This window comes from Saccopteryx bilineata, chromosome 11 (genome assembly GCF_036850765.1).
Source record: "Saccopteryx bilineata isolate mSacBil1 chromosome 11, mSacBil1_pri_phased_curated, whole genome shotgun sequence".
Lineage (NCBI taxonomy): Eukaryota > Metazoa > Chordata > Mammalia > Chiroptera > Emballonuridae > Saccopteryx > Saccopteryx bilineata.
In genome coordinates this window covers 47,814,797-47,832,705 of record NC_089500.1, presented here as the reverse complement: position 1 = coordinate 47,832,705, position 17,909 = coordinate 47,814,797, and the positions used below count along the sequence as shown (strand labels likewise).

At 47.9% G+C, this 17,909-nt stretch overlaps 1 protein-coding gene and 1 long non-coding RNA gene across 3 annotated transcripts in view; one reads left to right on the top strand and one right to left on the bottom strand.

Annotated features, from left to right (window-relative positions):
• The window catches only part of COLEC12 (collectin subfamily member 12), a 274,994-nt gene that overhangs the window by 253,480 nt on the left and 3,605 nt on the right, over positions 1–17,909 (top strand). Inside the window, exons 6-9 of the mRNA XM_066247594.1 lie at positions 2,610–3,089; positions 3,961–4,097; positions 5,295–5,404; positions 14,611–14,756. Of these exons, the coding sequence (XP_066103691.1) occupies positions 2,610–3,089; positions 3,961–4,097; positions 5,295–5,404; positions 14,611–14,756 (873 nt within the window). The remainder of the gene's footprint in view (positions 1–2,609; positions 3,090–3,960; positions 4,098–5,294; positions 5,405–14,610; positions 14,757–17,909) is intronic.
• LOC136315742 (uncharacterized) overlaps positions 6,145–17,909 on the bottom strand; it is a 62,439-nt gene continuing 50,674 nt past the window's right edge. The window contains exons 5-6 of one of the 2 annotated variants that reach the window (XR_010727558.1): positions 14,259–14,357; positions 6,145–6,392 (exon numbers count right to left, since the gene is read on the bottom strand). This is a non-coding gene — a long non-coding RNA (uncharacterized lncRNA). Of the gene's footprint in view, positions 6,393–6,855; positions 7,121–14,258; positions 14,358–17,909 lie in introns of those variants that run through there. The other variant, XR_010727559.1, reaches the window with a different exon arrangement.

Here is a 17,909-nt window from a genome sequence, read left to right as displayed (position 1 = left end):
CAGGCAGATCACCATTCCCCCAAAATCTATCCCTCCTGGTCTCTCCTACGGCCCAAAATGTTGGCATTAGTGCGCTGAACCTTTGAACCTGATGTACATTGATTTAATAAACACTTCCTGAATAAAGACCATACGCCAGACTCTGCTAGCTGCTGTATGGGGAAGTGTCAAAGAACAAACAAAGGCTAAAAGATTAGAGGAGGAGGAAAAACTTCTATCTGGAGTGACCTGGGAGAATTACATGGTAAGCGAACATGAATTTTCCAGCTGCCTATATGCGAAGGAAATTCTAAGAGAAGAGATTTGCAAAAGTTCAGAGAGGGGATGGAATTAACAGTGAGATCAGGTCATGAAAGCCTTTGATACCAGATGATCAACTAGGGGCTGAATATTCTGAACCAAGTGGAAGTCAGAATGTGGGAAAGGGAGATGTAGGGAAATGCTGAGTGGAATGAATGAATGAATGGACAGTAATCAGAGATAGGAAGAGCAATTAAGAGGTGACCCTAAAAATCTACCAAAAAGACAGAGAGAGGGACGGCAATGAGGGGGGGAGGGAGAAAATACCCACACCAGGATTGTGACAAGTAATGGGAAGGAAGACAGTTGTGATGATGTGGTGGGAGAAGAAATGATGGGAGGACGTGAACAAGAGAGAGATGATAAGGTCGCTTTTAAACACGCCACGTTGGAGTTGCTGGCAGGGCATCCCAGAGGAAAGGGACCATTGATTATAAGACAGAAATAAGAAGCCAGAGCCCAGGAGAACTGAGGAGGAGGAGGTAACGGGAGCTGGTGGACAGAAGCAGCCAACGTGTCTGATTCAAGGAAAGGGTCCTTCCTCCCAAAGTCTCCTCAAGTCTCCCACGTATGGGACAGGAATGCACTGAATCTCATCCTAGACATTCACATAAACTCTGCAGTCTGGCAGATGAATCACGGGTGATATCACAGTAGCCTGAAATAAGGAAAGCTGAGTCCAGGGCCTGGGCACCTGCTAAGGGAGAGCAGTGCTGGGTGGTTTAGACCGGGGGCCATGGATAGCATGAGGGCGTGGTGATGTCATCAGGGCCTAGGGTAGGAGGAGACAGAGACAGCGCCCTGCGGAGGTGGGAAGGGCCGCTTCACAGTTCTGTCCTGGCTGGCTGGGGGGTAAGTGGTGGTGCAGGGGACAGAGAACAGCTAGGGTGGGAGGCTGACCCGCACTTCATCTCCCTGGCACCTCACCCTTGCAGCCTGAAAGGCCTGGGGCTTCTGTAGTAAGAATGAGTGTGGGCCTCTCTTACTGCTCGTGTAGAATAGTGAAATCTCAGCCAACCTGAGTGTTCTGGGGACATTTGACAACAGTGTCCTCCGAGACACGTTCATTTCAATGTGAACAGACCTGAATTCCTACCCCAGCTCCACTACCTGCCTGCGGCTGCCCATGTCATATCCTGCTAGGTGAATAGCTTAGCTCCTCAGTTGTGTCTGTCTGGAGGAGCCAGGTAACCCTGATGTGAACAAAAAGCGTGGCATCTCCGGCCCTGAAAGTCCTCAGAAATGCTGTGGAAGTAATATGTCATAGGCAAAGGTCAGGTGACATAACGGGTGTGAAAGCACCTCGAAAACTCATTCACTGTACAGATCCTAATTGTGGTGTATTTGTGAACAATACTGACAGGTGAAGTTCCCTGTCAGCCCTGAAAATGTAAACAGTCCTATGTTACGTAAGCAGCGTTATGAGGCTCTGAGCAGAGATGAGCAGGTATTTGCTTCCCCACCCTGTCCCCTGCCTTTTTCAGGGAGAACTATTGTTTCCTTTTTTGGTATAAAAGGATGTCCTTTTTTTCCCTCCCTTGCCAATTGTATGGTCCACCTGTTCCTTTCCTGTAGCCCACCTTCCAACTGGAAAATGATCCTCGCCAGCCCTGGCCTAGAGAACATTTCCCACCAAGACCTCCTGTCCCTCTGACCTGGTCCACGATGAGCGAGGCTCAGCCCTAAGGACAGGGTGTCCCCACAGCACCAGTAGAGGGGACGGGACTGCCAGGTGGTGGCAGCAGAGAGGAAAAGCCCTATCTAGTGTGGTTAGCAAGGCAGCACATCTCAATACTTGTTAGCATTTTTTTTTATTGTCTAATTCAACTCTTTAGGTATCTCACAATACCTTATACTACTTGTCATGTAACAAGTCATTAATAAATATTTGTCAAATAAATGAAAAAAGAGGAAATAAGTAGGGGGGAATCTTGATCTCAACCTGGAGTTTTTGCTGGAGACAAAATGGCCCCAGTTGACTAGAAGAACCCACGTCACTGGTGAGTCATGTTGACACTGCTGCAGTGTCAACGTGAAGGTGTCCTGTCACTGCAACGTCGTGGATACTAGAGCGTTGTGTGCTGTTAAGATCTATTCTAAATGTTTGGGGGGGGGAGGGAGTGAGCTTAGTAAAGAAACATGTTAAAAAGAAAAAACATTGTCAACAATAGCATGGTAAAACAGTAAGTAGTCCATCATGTATATATTTTCTATGTCTAGATATTTTTAATTGGAAGTTTTATGAGAAGATAAATTTTTCAGTCACTCACAGTGGATTTCATATTGTACCATTTATATTTTTGTTTTAGGTCCTCCTGGCCCCAGGGGTCCAAAAGGTGACAGAGGACAGCAGGGCCCCCCTGGTCCCACTGGCAACAAGGGACAGAAAGGAGAGAAGGGGGAGCCTGGTCCACCAGGCCCCGCCGGTGAGAGGGGCCCAGTGGGACCGGTCGGGCCCCCTGGAGAACGAGGCAGCAAAGGCTCCAAAGGCTCTCAGGGTGCCAAAGGCTCCCGCGGGTCCCCAGGGAAGCCTGGCCCTCAGGGACCAAGTGGGGACCCAGGCCCTCCGGGCCCACCAGGCAAGGACGGCCTACCTGGCCCCCAGGGCCCGCCCGGCTTCCAGGGACTGCAGGGCACTGTAGGGGAGCCCGGGGTGCCCGGACCGCGAGGGCTGCCGGGCTTGCCTGGGGTGCCAGGCATGCCAGGCCCCAAGGGCCCCCCAGGCCCGTCAGGAGCAGCAATGCCCCTGGCCCTGCAGAACGAGCCAACCACAGCACCTGAGGCCAACGGTAAGTCTGAGCCTCCTCTCCCTCCTGGCAGCAGGGGACAGGGGCAGCATGTGCTTGTGGCTGGGCTGGCCCCCTGTGCAGCTCCGTGCTCCAGTCGGGGAGGCGAAGGGGCTCCTCTCTAACACAGTCAGGTTCCCCAGTGCTGTGTATTTAGCTGAGTCAGCCCCTCGGACAAACTCCTCCCCAGACATTTCCTTCGTGGAAGTCCAAGGCTGGCCACTCCCAACCCCTCCTGTCCTCACTTTATGCCCTCCACCTGGGGACAGGCCCCTCAGTGGACATGCAGTTGGAACTTTCTGTTACTGAGGCCCAAATTTCATTTCTTTCTGAGAAGGTATTATGGAGACCTCTAGTCCTTTGATAATTAAACTTTTGGTGAAACCTTAAATGTTGGGTTTGAACCAACCCTATTTCTCTCCTTTGACCCACACCTGATTCCACTCGATTTCCTTCACTACAGCGGGTCACCTTTGCCACTCTGTGAGCCCAGCTGGGTTCTGGGTCCCCCCCTACAGGTTCCGTATGATCCGGACTGCCTGCACTGCTTTTGTAGTTGCCTCTGTCATTTCTGTCACTGTCAAGACCAGTCCCCACCCAGTGAAACAGAGACCCAGTGCAGATATTTTCTGGGATACGTAGTTTAACAACTGTGCGCTCTGCAGTCCACTTCCCTGCACTGTGCTGGCTCCCGGCATGTCCTCGAATGCCAGCCACGGGCTCTCCGCACATGGACACAGAGGCTGCCCTCGGCCTGCGAGGGAAGCAGGGCCAGGCTGTGGCCTTGTAAACACAGTTTAAAAAAGGCATCATTTAACATAGCAGGCTTTCCGTGTTTGTTTTTAATCAGTGTTGTAAACCTTTGCATTCCTAGGCTGCCCGCCTCACTGGAAGAACTTCACAGACAAATGCTACTACTTTTCGGTTGAGAAGGAAATTTTTGAGGATGCGAAACTCTCCTGTGAACAAAAGTCTTCACATCTCATTTTCATAAACACAAGAGAGGAGCAGGTATGTTCGCAGCATACTTACAGTTGGGGAAAACTATCATTTAGGGATCGTTTACATCTGGAAACGGCACACTGACTGGGGAGTCAAAGATACCGAGAATTCATGCTCACGTAAATACAGAAGACCTCATTATGGAGATTTGGGCTTTATCCAGTGACAAGAAGCATTCTGGCATGGGAATTATGCCTCTCGCTTCCACCTGGAAGACTGCCCTACCACGCATAGCGATGTGTGCGTTCTCCCGGCAGCTGTGGAGAAAGCAGCAACACAGAGAGGGGGCCTGCGGGCTGGCCCCAGCACCTGAGAGAGACAGACAGAGGCCTGAGCACCGCAGGGGTGGGCGGAGTGTAAAGGACCAGATATATGGCCCCAGCAGGGTCAGGAAGAGCAGAAAAGGCCACATGGACAGAGCCCGCATAGAGTAACAATAGCGACCGCCACTTGGCCTTTGCTATGTGCCAGGCATTTTCTCCTTTAAATCTAAAAACCGACCCTGGTCAGGGTATTGTTATCCCTATTTTATAGATAAGAAAACTGAGACTTCTTCATGGGATGACAAGTCAACGTAGAGCTGAGCCTGAAAGTGAGGTCCGCCTGGCAGCCAGGCTGCAGTGCCGATGCTCTGTATCTGAGCCGCACTGTCCAATGGCCACCCTCCTGTCCCCTAAGCACCTGCAGCAAACAGAGCCGCAGGCAGGCGCTTCCCACAGTGACTGGCTGGAGGGAGCGCACAGTCAGGCACCCGGGCTTTGGGGTGTTGACGGAGCTGGGCCCCATCCCAGCTCAGCCGCTTATCTTCATGACAGACCTTGTTGTAAGGCTCAAAGCTCTGTGGCATGTGGCGCACGGATGTGGCTCCTGGCCCCGAGGAAGAGCTCGGTGACGCCATGGCTGCGGCTGTTGTGGGAGAACGCAGGCCGGGTGGTGTAGAGGGTGGAGCCTGGCTGAACACTGAGTGGCTGGTCATCTCGCAGAGGAAGACCACCACTGAAACATCCTACTCAGGAGTTTGTAAGAGGAAAACTGTCCGAGACCCCAAAACAGTGCAATCCAAATAAAGACAATAAAAAAGGACAGACAGCAAAAGCAGTGTAATGTGGTGACAAACATCCTCTTTCAAAGTGTCCTTTTTTCTAAAAGCCCCCCAGGTATCTGTCCCAGGAAATACTAACTCACCGTCTCTGGTTTATTGTTCAGCAATGGATAAAAAAGCAGATGGTCGGGAGAGACAGTCACTGGATCGGCCTCACGGACGCGGAGCACGAGGGCGAGTGGAAGTGGCTGGACGGGACGTCCCCGGAGTACAAGTGAGTCTCAGACGCCCCCCGACGGTGGCTGGGTTCTCAGGGGCTCGCCATCCTGTTCTCCCCCTCTTGCCTGACTCCCTACAATTCCTTCCTTAACAACTTTATGTCCTAGACACTCTTCATACTGAGGGTCCCGGTACCAGTGGTGTATTTCTGGGAAGGGAAATTGTGGTTGGGATGCTATATGCTGTCAAGTCAGGTTTTTCTCTTTTTCTTGTGATGAATTGAACTTTTTTCATTTCTATGAAAAAGGAATCATTCATAAAACCACACAGTGTGGTACTTGTGGCCGAAACACTCTCTTTCAATGCTACTCCGAAGGAGAAGGAAGCCCAGGCGACCTCAGGCACGTTCGGAGTTCACCCAGCCACGTTTCCGACCAGGGCTGGGCAGCTCCCTCCGGGCTAACACTGTCCGTGCCCCTCACCCAGCCGGGTGTCCGTCCAGAGCGTGGTTACGAACTACAAGTGTATGACTCCTCTACAGGGGAAGTTCAAGCGCACCACAGACTCAGGGGTGTGTGAGATAACCGTCTCCTAAAGGCTTAAAGAATCCCTTGTGTGGTCTGATGTGATCTGAGTTCTCTAAAAGGCAGCAACAAAGAATGGAAGCGAGCCACGGTACCTTGGACCTTGTCAGAGCTCCTGGGGACACAGAAGTCGCCACGGGCCTCCTCCTACCCCAGGTGTCCACCATGCCTAGTCCTGCCCAAGGGCCTGAAGATGACTAAGTGGCGCCCATTTAAATTTCACTACACCTGCTTTGCCTTTAATGGACGTGAAAATATGCAATAAAAACCCCGTGGAACAGAATTTAGGAAAACCCACCTCCAAATCCCTTCCTTGGCTAGAGACAGAGCAAATAGGTCTGTAGAGATGCCAGGAGGTGTGAGGGTATCTTGGCTTCAGGAGCGTGTCCAAGTGTAGAGAAGACTGTAGCACCCATGGTGGCACCAGAGAAGGAAACGGGAATTTCAATTGAGCCAGACCTGTAGGAGTCAAGGAGCAAGAGTTGGTCGAGGTAGCGGAGGGCGGACAGGCACATGGGTTAGCAAACAGGCTTCTCCATACTTTTAAATCCTCCATGTGGCCTGACTTGTGGTGGTGCAATGGATAAAGTGTCGGCCTGGAATGCTGAGGTCGCTGGTTCAAAACCCTGGGCTTGCCTGGTCAAGGCACATATGGGAGTTGATGCTTCCTGCTCCTCCCCGCTGCTCTCGCTCTTTCTCTTTCTCTCTCTCTCCCTCCTCTCTAAAAATGAATTAAAAAAAAAATTTTTTTTAAATCCTCCATGTGGAAAGCATGATTAGAAGGTACAGATGAACCAGAATAAGTCAATGTCTTTAATAATATTAATAAAAACAGGGACCAAAAGTCAAGGTGGAACGTTTGAATTTTAGGTCTCCTGAAGGTGATCCTCAGACTCGCCCCAAGGTAAGGGTTAGCAGCCTGCTGGCCTGAAAGCTGGCCAGTCTGTCCCCGCCCCACTTGTCCTTGGGGAGAGGACGTGACACCCTGCCTGGCCCCGGAGTCGGCTGCCAGCCGAGGACGAGGACGCGAAGGTGCACCACAGGAGACTCGGAACAGCTGAGGGTGGCACTTAAATTGGAGAGCTGGATGTGGGTTTGGGAGACAGAGGAGCAGAGGAAAAAGTAAATCTGTGATAAGATGGTTAAGAGTGCCAGAGTCCTTTTTTTTAAAGGGAGTCAGAGGGAAGCTGAAAAAAAAAGAAAAGAAAAAATCAGTCTCCTCCACTTTTCTCACAGCCATAAATGCAAAAAAGGTCTGGGTTAGACTCACTAAGAAATTCAATCTTAAGCCTTCATCCAAGAAAAAAATGGATTGGCCCGTATGGAACGGATTGAGGAGAGACATTACTGTCCACGCCAGCTCTCCCAAGGTAGACCCTTTCTCCTCTTCCCCGGGCTCCCGCAAGAAATACATGATTTGAAAAGAGAACCACCAGCATTGGCACCTGGGACCCAACAGGGATTGCGTCGCCTGACACCTTCCCCGGGGACTCTGTCCCCAGCCGCTGCCCTGGAGCCTCCTGCATGCTCTGGCTGTGGCACCCCACCCCCCAGCACAGACTGTGCTTCTCCTTTTCCACCCAGAGGAATACACACACATGTGAAAACGCCCAGAATCAAATTCTAAAAGCAAGAATGAATTAGGCAGACATATTATGAGGCCTCAATAACTGGAGGCTAATTTAACTTGACATAGAATAATAAACATTGCACAGACTAGAAAGAGAGCCAGGGCAGCTAGTGTGGAGAACACATGCCCCAGAGTCGATGGTCTGGGTTCCAGGCCTTGACCTAGCACTCAACAGCTGCATGACCTTGTGTGCGTTACTCATCCAGGGACAGCTTCATGTCCTCATGTAGAAAGGCACATTACCAAAGGAACTAGGTCAGTAATGTGACTGTTAAATGAGATGCTATCTGTGAAGCATTTACTATAGGACTTGGCCCATGGAAGTGTTCAAGAAATGTCACCTGCTAGAACTGGTATTATTGATGATACATTGTCTAGTCCAAAGTATTTTCATACTAGTCAGTAACTGCAAATACTCTTACCTAGTAGCACTTATATAGTATGCATTACCCTGATTGAGAAGCCCCCACAAAATCTGGTTTTCAAGGTTTATTTTCCATAAAGACTGTGACCTGACTCACGGACTCCTAGGACCAGCTCCTGAGGAAGAGGGCAGCATGAGCAACCATCTGCAATGTCTGAGAACAGGGCCTGAGATGGGGTCCAAGAGAAAGACTACAGGGCTGAATGCACTGCCAAGAGTCTGCCAACTCTGGACATGGGTTAAAATCACCTACTAACAAATCTCAGCACTAAAAAACCAAAAATAAAACATACAACCCTTTTCGAGAAAAGACAGCTGACCATCACACTCATACACACACACACACACACACACACACACACACTGTCCTTATTTCTCTCCTTTCACCAGACCTATGCAAACCTCATTACAGGCCAGCAGCAGCCCCTGACTGGACACTGGGATCTGCTGACCCCAGTCCTGTGGTCACAGCCACTGGGGGACCGACTGGGAGCCAGTCCCATGCTGGCCTGCAGGATCTTTTCCAGCATGCATGGGCCGCACTATGAGTGAGAGGTGGTGTTCTTCCACTTATGTAAAAAAATCTGATTTTCAGGACCACAATCCATACATACAAACCAACCCTAAATGTGTACAGAGCTCTACTTCAACCAAGATTTCAACATTCTCCTCTCAGTAATTGCTAAGCAGAAAAACCAGAAGGGATACAGTAGACACTATCAACTAATTTGACTTCATGCACATTATTGGACTTTTCACTTAATACTCTTTTTCATATGCATACAGTACGTGTACCAAGATACAACATATGCTGGGCCCTCAAACAAGTCTCAATAAACTTAAAAGCAATGGAATTATAAAGGGTATGTTCTCTGACCAAAGCAAAATTAGAAACAAAAACAAAAAAAATCTGTAAAATCCCCAAATATCTGGAAATTAAAGGACATACTTCTATATAACCCATGGATCAAAGAAATCATAAAGGAAATATGCAAATGTTTCAAACAAAATCAAAACAACATATTGAGCTTTTTGGGATGTAGTTAAAAATGTGTTTAGAAAGACATTTATAATTTTAAAACATACAAAAAATTTAAGTTGAAAATCAATCATCTAAGCTACTTTCAGAGGTAAAAGAAGAATAGCAAATTAATCCCACAGTACATAGAAGAAGGAAATGATAAGACTAGAAAGCGAGCGTAGGCCTGGCGTGCAGAAGTCCCGGGTTCGATTCCCGGCCAGGGCACACAGGAGAAGCGCCCATCTGCTTCTCCACCCCTCCCCCCCTCCTTCCTCTCTGTCTCTCTCTTCCCCTCCCGCAGCCAAGGCTCCATTGGAGCAAAGATGGCCCGGGCGCTGGGGATGGCTCCTTGGCCTCTGCCCCAGGCGCTAGAGTGGCTCTGGTCGCAACAGAGCGACGCCCCGGAGGGGCAGAGCATCGCCCCCTGGTGGGCAGAGCGTCGCCCCTGGTGGGCGTGCCGGGTGGATCCCGGTCGGGCGCATGTGGGAGTCTGTCTGACTGTCTCTCCCCGTTTCCAGCTTCAGAAAAATACAAAAAAAAAAAAAGACTAGAAAGCAATGAAACAGACCAACCAGAGAGCATCAGTGAGGCGAGTCAGGAGCAGATCGAAGTTCATCTCCCTGCTCCTGGTAGAATAAATGCAGATTGTACATCAGAGGTCCCCAAACTACGGCCCCCGCCGCACTTCCGGAAAAGACACCTGTTTCATTGGTGGTCAGTGAGAGGAGCATAGTTCCCATTGAAATACTGGTCAGTTTGTTGATTTAAATTTACTTGTTCTTTATTTTAAATATTGTATTTGTTCCCATTTTGTTTTTCTACTTTAAAATAAGATATGTGCAGTGTGCATAGGGATTTGTTCATAGTTTTTTTATAGTCTGGCCCTCCAACGGTCTGAGGGACAGTGAACTGGCCCCCTGTGTAAAAAGTTTGGGGACCCCAGTACATCATTTGACAGAGTTGGTCACTTAATCGAGGCTGTCCGTTAGCACAGGGACTCAGACATGAGTGGGATGGGCAGACTGCCTACTTGGTCAGAGCAGAACTGTGAGGTAGCCTTTTGAGGCCTTACCTGCCCACTTGGCGTGCAGTTGCCATCTTAGATTGCCAAAGAAGAGAATAGAGAGCCATGGGATGGTGGGTACCAGAAGGGAACCCTCAGTATCACCTAACTCAGTAGTAACTCACTCTGGTCCATGCTTCATGTTTCTATCAGAGTGGCACTGCCTTAGGCCACTAGAGGGAAGACCCCTATAGCAGGAGAAAATTCTACAGCAAAGAAATACTTCTCACCAGTCAGATTTTCCTGTTTTGAGGCCAGGTTCTTACCAGCAGAAGTTTTCAGTCAGTCTGTGGTGGATGAGAAGTACTAAGCTGTGAAGTTGGAGGGGCAATTCCCAAGATTGAGACTTTGTGTTCTGCCTCCATTAGGGTCAGCCCAAACCCTGGGGGAGGGTCACACCCGCAAGCTGATATGCTTGTGTGCTTCCACCTCACTGGGACAGTGAGTCCAAGTGCTTCCCAAGTCCCTGGTATACTTACATATGCTGTCCAGCTACACCCAGCTACTTCAGTAACATATTTCCAAATGGGATTCAGGGATTTTCAGCCTAGGCCTCTACCATTCTTTTCACAAACTCTGTCCGTGAATGAGGTTGTGCTGGTTTTGTTTGTTTGTTTGTTTTTATAAGATTTCCTTCTTTTTTTTTAATTAATTTTTAGAGAGGAGAGAGAGTGAGAGAGAGAGAGAGAGAGAAGGGGGAGGGAGGAGCAGGAAGCCTCAACTCCCATATGTGCCTTGACCAGGCAAGCCCAGGGTTTTGAACCGGCAACCTCAGCATTTCCAGGTCGACACTTTATCCACTGCACCACCGCAGGTCAGGCAGGTTGTGCTGTTTAAGCTGAATTTTATCTCCAAAATGTGTATATTCTGTTTATCTAACATCTTCTGTTCTAGTCTATTCTAAGCATGCAGACTGAGGTGGTTTTTTACAAATCACTCCATATGATTTTAGCTTATCTAAGGAAGTACTTTGAGATGCTGGGCTCAGTCAGTCTACAGGACAGACTGCCCCAACAGCCTGGCTCAGGCTGTACCAGCTCCCATCCACACTGGTCCCACATCAGCCACTCTGCTGACCTCCACAGAACTGAAGGAAACTTTCCTTTAGTCCTGAAGGAAAACCTTGAGCCCTGTGTGTGAGAAATTCCAGTGACCTGGGAAAACAAGTGGAGAATGATGATAAAACTTACCTTTCTTATCAGTCAGTTATCTTTACACCTAGTCTATAAACCCCTTTTATCTACTTAAATGACAATGAAAAGCAATGTTAGGCAAGTCTTCTATCAGAAATCACATTCCTATAATTTCCCAATTAACAGAGAAACTGAATATCAAATGTCCTATCTTTATACATTCAGGAATCATAGCTCTCAAATTCGGGAAGCAAAATTGAAGTCAAGCCCCCTCACATTACTGGCAGAGAGAAATAAAAGGCACAACAACAAGAGCAGACCACTCAGTCATTACTGACATTTCCAGAGGGTTCTGCAAGGTGGCAATCTGAGATTTTTATACACAAGCATCCATGTGAAAGTACACTATTTTTCCTTCCAATTTCATCTCACTTTGGCATCACTGTGGCAGTCTGAGATTTTTTAATTCAGGTGTTTCTTGCCTGCTCTGGGTTCTGTTTGGGCTGGGGCTCTGTTCTCCATACTGTTGTCTTGCCATCACGCAGAATCATCCCCGACCCATAGCAGGTTCTCTGTGGATATCTGTTGTGTGAAAGTGTGAATGAATTACTATTTTTAACCCTCCCTCCTAACACCCAATTTTTAACTTATCAGTTGACAGTTTGGTCTAAATTACCTTTTCATCACTAGATTTATTTAAGTAAGGTCACTCATTTTTTTTTTTTTTTGTATTTTTCTGAAGCTGGAAACGGGGAGAGAGTCAGACAGACTCCCGCATGCGCCCGACTGGGATCCACCCGGCACGCCCACCAGGGGCCACGCTCTGCCCACCAGGGGACGTCGCTCTGCCGTGACCAGAGCCACTCTAGCGCCTGGGGCAGAGGCCAAGGAGCCATCCCCAGCGCCCAGAGGCCATTGGAGCCATCTCTGCTCCAATGGAGCCTTGGCTGCGGGAGGGGAAGAGAGAGACAGAGAGGAAGGAGGGGGGGATGGAGAAGCAAATGGGCGCTTCTCCTATGTGCCCTGGCCGGGAATTGAACCCGGGTCCCCTGCATGCCAGGCCTACGCTCTACCACTGAGCCAACCGGCCAGGGCCACTCATCTTTTTTATTAATGATATTTTTTTTATTTTTTTATTAATTTATTTTATTTTATTTATTCATTTTTAGAGAGGAGAGAGAGAGGGAGAGAGAGAGAGAGAGAGAGAAAGAGAGGAGAGACAGAGAGAGAGAAGAGGGAAGGAGCTGGAAGCATCAACTCCCATATGTGCCTTGACCAGGCAAGCCCAAGGTTTTTTGTTTGTTTGTTTGTTTGTTTTTCATTTTTCTGAAGCTGGAAACAGGGAGAGACAGTCAGACAGACTCCCGCATGCGCCCGACCGGGATCCACCCGGCACACCCACCATGGGGCGATGCTCTGCCCACCAGGGGGCGATGCTCTGCCCATCCTGGGCGTCGCCATGCTGCGACCAGAGCCACTCTAGCGCCTGAGGCAGAGGCCACAGAGCCATCCCCAGCACCCGGGCCATCTTTGCTCCAATGGAGCCTTGGCTGCGGGAGGGGAAGAGAGAGACAGAGAGGAAAGTGCAGCGGAGGGGTGGAGAAGCAAATGTGCGCTTCTCCTGTGTGCCCTGGCCGGGAATCGAAACCCAAGGTTTTGAACCAGCGACCTCAGCATTTCCAGGTCGACGCTTTATCCACTGTGCCACTCCAGGTCAGGCTTTAATGATATATTTTTAAAGATTTTATTTATTCATTATAGAGAGGGGAGAGAGAGAGAGAGAAGTGGGGAGGAGCAGGAAGCATCAACTCCCATATGTGCCTTGACCAGGCAAGCCCAGGGTTTTGAACTGGCAACTTCAGCGTTTCCAGGTTGATGCTTTATCCACTGCGCCACCACAGGTCAGGCATCATTTTTTTTTTTAATCCCAAAATATACATTCGTTGTGGGAGATTCTATTCCAGTGTTTTTCAGCCACTGGTCTACAGACCTGTGCCAGTCCACGAAAGAGTTAACAACCACCCTGATGCTGTATGAAGATTACAGACCCAGTGATCTTAGCTGAATTCGATTATGCTCATGATGAGTTCTGCCTTAGCAGTCCCCAAAATAATTCTGTTTACACCAGTCCCCACATGTTGAAAACCACTGGTCTATTCTACTTTGTTGTCCCACCCTTTAACTAAAAATTTCAACTGTTCTCTCCCACTGCCCTCTGATTTTTGCTGGTTTTATTAACAAAAGATGTAGGGGGCTTGGGCCATATCCTTGGGTGGCCCTAGGACACTCTGTGGCTGATGAAATAATGAGTCACGGTTTATGGGAAGCGCCTCCTGCTGCAGACATTCTTTCGGACCCTCCACGAGAGGCAAGCTTGTCCTCTCAGGCAAAAACCACAGCCTTCTGTGCAAGACCTGCTTCTTAGAGAAAATTTAGCTTTCCAGTTTTGAGACTTGGAAGCACATCTGACTTACTGCATGGAAACAGACTCAAGCACAGCAAACCGTGGCAAAGGGGTGATTTGAGCAGCGGCATCCAAGTTAACAAGCTCCAAGTGAACTCATCCTAAAGAAAACTTGTTTTTAAGACTCTCTCTTCCAAAAAAAGGCAGTGAAACATATGAGTCATTTTCAGTAAGATTAAATTACTATTTCTTTCTAAAGCAATCAACCATCTACAACTTAGCCAGACAACTATAATCAAGTGTTTGTAATTGTAGGTTCTTGTAAATGTATATCAAAGATCTCTCACTTTCTCTGCCTCTCTGACTTCTTAGAGAAACAAGGTATTGAAATGTGCAAGGATCCTTCTGGGTTCTCACAAGAATGTGTGGGGGGGTGTGTGTGTGGGTGTCAAACGCATATGTATTCATGCACAAATATTTCCACACATGCCCAGAAGTCAGCATCGCAGTACACCCTAGTAGAACATTTTAATTTATCTAACTGGGTTGAAGGAGGATTTACTCCCTTAGCATTGTGATGAAGAAATTCAATGAGTTGATTGCATTGTGACAGAGAATACAACCTTGCAGGGGGACGCTGCAGTACACACCATAGTCATACTCGGTTCCAGACCACCACAGTGAAGCGAGCCATCATGTTTTTTGCTGGTAGAGGGTCTTGCCTTTCATTGGTATTAAAAAACGAACATCTGTGAAGCATAATAAAACAAAGCACAATAAAATAAGGTATAACTGTCCTCTGCAAAACAGCTGATTCTCATTCTGAATAATAGTATGCATGAATTTTTAAACAATGCATTTTCATTCTAGGACAAATGACATGCTTCAGTTTTTTGTTTGTTTGTTTGTTTGTTTGTTTGAATATATTTCCATGATTCTTTTGAGTAAAGAAAACTTTGACATGCTTTTGGAAATAACACTGCATTTCTGTTTTGTTAAAAGGAATTGGAAAGCTGGACAGCCGGATAACTGGGACCAGGACCACGGGCCAGGAGAAGACTGTGCGGGGCTGATTTACGCTGGGCAGTGGAACGACTTCCAGTGCGAAGACATCAACAACTTCATATGCGAAAAGGACAGGGAGACGGGTAAGCAGTAGAGGGGACAGAAGAGGGAGCTGCGGAGCTCATATCCTATTAAAGAGTAAGAGGGCTCTGAATCCAGTCCTGCTTCTGCCACTTACTAGCTGGGCAGGTTATTTATTAATGAGGTTGTTGTGAGGACACAATAATAATAAATGTACCTAATGTATAGGAAGTGCTCAATAAATGCTAGACTAACCGGGCTAGGCTATAATATTGTCAGTCAATTGTTCTTTAACTTATGGCACCAATGTAGTATCTTTTTCAGAGAGTTCCATACACAGTTCAGGTAGCCAAGCATGTAATTCCACATGTATTTACTGAGTATTGACTATGGGCCAGATGCTTTGCTAGATAATAGAGGGATATAGTCAGTGCCGCTGATAAGTTAAGCTAAAGAGGCTTTTGGAGATTTTTTTCATTTCAAAAGAGAGTTATCTAAAGCTTCATTTAATATATGACCCTCTTCAGAATGCAGCCTCTTAGTTTTGTTCATCAGAACTAGATTTAAAAGTTTGTAGAGCTTGACCAGGCAATGACACAGTAGATAGAGCATCGGACTGGGACATGGAGGACCCAGGTTTGAACCCTGAGATCGCCAGCTTGAGCATGGGTTCATCAGCTTGAGCGCAGGGTCACTGGCTTGATTGTGAGATCATAGACATGACCCCATAGACGCTGGCTTGAGCCCAAAGGTTGTTGGCTTGAAGCGCAAGGCTACTGGCTTGTGAACCCAAGGTCTCTGGCTTGAGCAAGGGGTCACTCGCTCTGCTGTAGCCCCCCGGTCAAGGTGCATATGAGAAAGCAGTCATTGAACAACTAAGGTGCCACAATGAAGAATTGATGCTTCTCATCTCTCTCTCTTTTTTTTTTTTTTTTTTTTACAGGGACAGAGAGAGAGTCAGAGAGAGGGATAGATAGGGACAGACAGACAGGAACGGAGAGAGATGAGAAGCATCAATCATCAGTTTTTCGTTGGGACTCCTTAGTTGTTCATTGATTGCTTTCTCATATGTGCCTTGACTGTGGGCCTTCAGCAGACCGAAAAACCCCTTGCTCGAGCCAGCGACCTTGGGTCCAAGCTGGTGAGCTTTATTTGGCTTAAGCCAGATGAGCCCGCACTCAAGCTGGCAACCTCAGGGTCTCAAACCTGGGTCCTTCCACATCCCAGTCTGACACTCTATTCACTGCGCCACCACCTGGTCAGGCAACTTCTCATCTCTCTTCCTTCCCATCTGTCCCTATCTGTCCCTTTCTCTGACATTCTCTTTCAAAAAAAAAAAAAAGTTTGTAGAAAGAAGGAATGAATGCTAATAAGTATGGAATTTCTTTGGGGGATGATGAAAATGTTCTCAAATATGAGTAGTTTAAAGTTGTACAACTTTGTCAAGATTATAAAGACCTCTTTAATTGTATACTTTAAATTTCTTTTAATTCATTTTAGAGAGGAGAGGGAGAGACAGAGAGAGAGAGAGAGAGAGAGAGAGGAGAGACAGAGAGAAGGGGGGAGGAGCTGGAAGCATCAACTCCCATATATGCCTTGACCAGGCAAGCCCAGGGTTTCGAACCGGCGACCTCAGCATTTCCAGGTCGATGCTTTATCCACTGCGCCACCACAGGTCAGGCCTAATTGTATACTTTAAATGATAGGTGAATTATATCTTATTAAGCCTTTATAAGAAAAGTTGGGGCCTGGCCTGTGGTGGCGCAGTGGATCAAATATCTACCTGGAACACTTAGGTCGCTGGTTCAAAACCCTGGGCTTGCCTGGTCAAGGCACATATGGGAGTTGATGCTTCCTGCTCCTCCCCTCCCCTAAAATGAATAAATAAATAAATAAATAAATAAAAGTTGGTGGGAGAGCGTGGAGGGCAGATACTGTCTGCACTCGACCTCTGCCATGCTTCAGAGCACCGGTACCTTTCTAAGGGTACTGCAGTTTATTTGCACCTGCTGCCCAGGGGACATCTCTTGATCACCTAGTTCTCGTGGCCAACAGAACCTGCATTCCTGAGTCCCATGGGCTGTAACAAGTGGAGAGACAGTTCTTGGCCATCTGCCACCCCTAGGGCACAGCACACACAGCAGAATGAATTACACCCTATCTTTCTGTGAAAGAAGCCTATTTACTTGGCTTCAGCCTAGGCTAGTGGTCAGCAAACTCATTAGTCAACAACCAAATATCAATAGTACAACCATTGAAATTTCTTTTGAGAGCCAAATTTTTTAAACTTAAACTATATAGGTAGGTACATTCCTTATTGAGGTAGCGCCCGCACGTGGTATTTTGTGGAAGAGCCACACTCAAGGGGCCAAAGAGCCGCATGTGGCTCACGAGCCGCGGTTTGCTGACCACTGGCCTAGGCTGGTGCTTCAGCAAGAGGGGCAGGCTTCTGGTTTGGCCCACATCTAGGGGACAGCTGAGGCCAGTGGACACCATCTTTGCACACTCCCTCTGCTTCACTCCAGGTCATCAGCATCTCCCAGAAAGGAGCTTGTGCACTCATCTGGTGCCCTGACCTTTGTGACAACCATTCAGGAGACACTTCTATTCTAAAGTCACCCTGCTCTGGGGGACAGTAGGACATACACTGTGGGCCCATGGGATTGTATATATTTGCATGTTTTAAAAACTACTGCCTAACGATCTGGCTTCCAATCAGTCTCAATCTGGGTGCTGACTGAGACCCTGTGTTTGGGACACGGATGAGTCTTGGAACTGCCTCAACCACTAGAGGCACTAGTTATATAACTAGAGGTCACTAGTTATAAAATAGGCTGTGAGGACAATGACAAAGGTTTGAGAGGCACTCACCAGCTAGAGCAGGGTTCAACGATAAAGCTCATCTCCTACACAAGGCTACTCCCTCAGAACTTGGAAATGTCGCTCTTTTTCTTATTTTTTTTTAAACAGAGAGAGAGAGTCAGACAGAGGGACAGACAGACATGAATGGAGAGAGACAAGAAACATCAATCATCAGTTTTTCATTGCGACACCTTAGCTGTTCATTGACTGCCCTCTCACATGTGCCTTGACCGCAGGTCCTCAGCAGACCGAGTAACCCCCTGCTTGAGCCAGTGACCTTGAATCCAAGCTGGTGAGCTTTTTGCTCACCTCAAGCTGGTGACCTCGGGGCCTCGAACCTGGGCCCTCTCCAT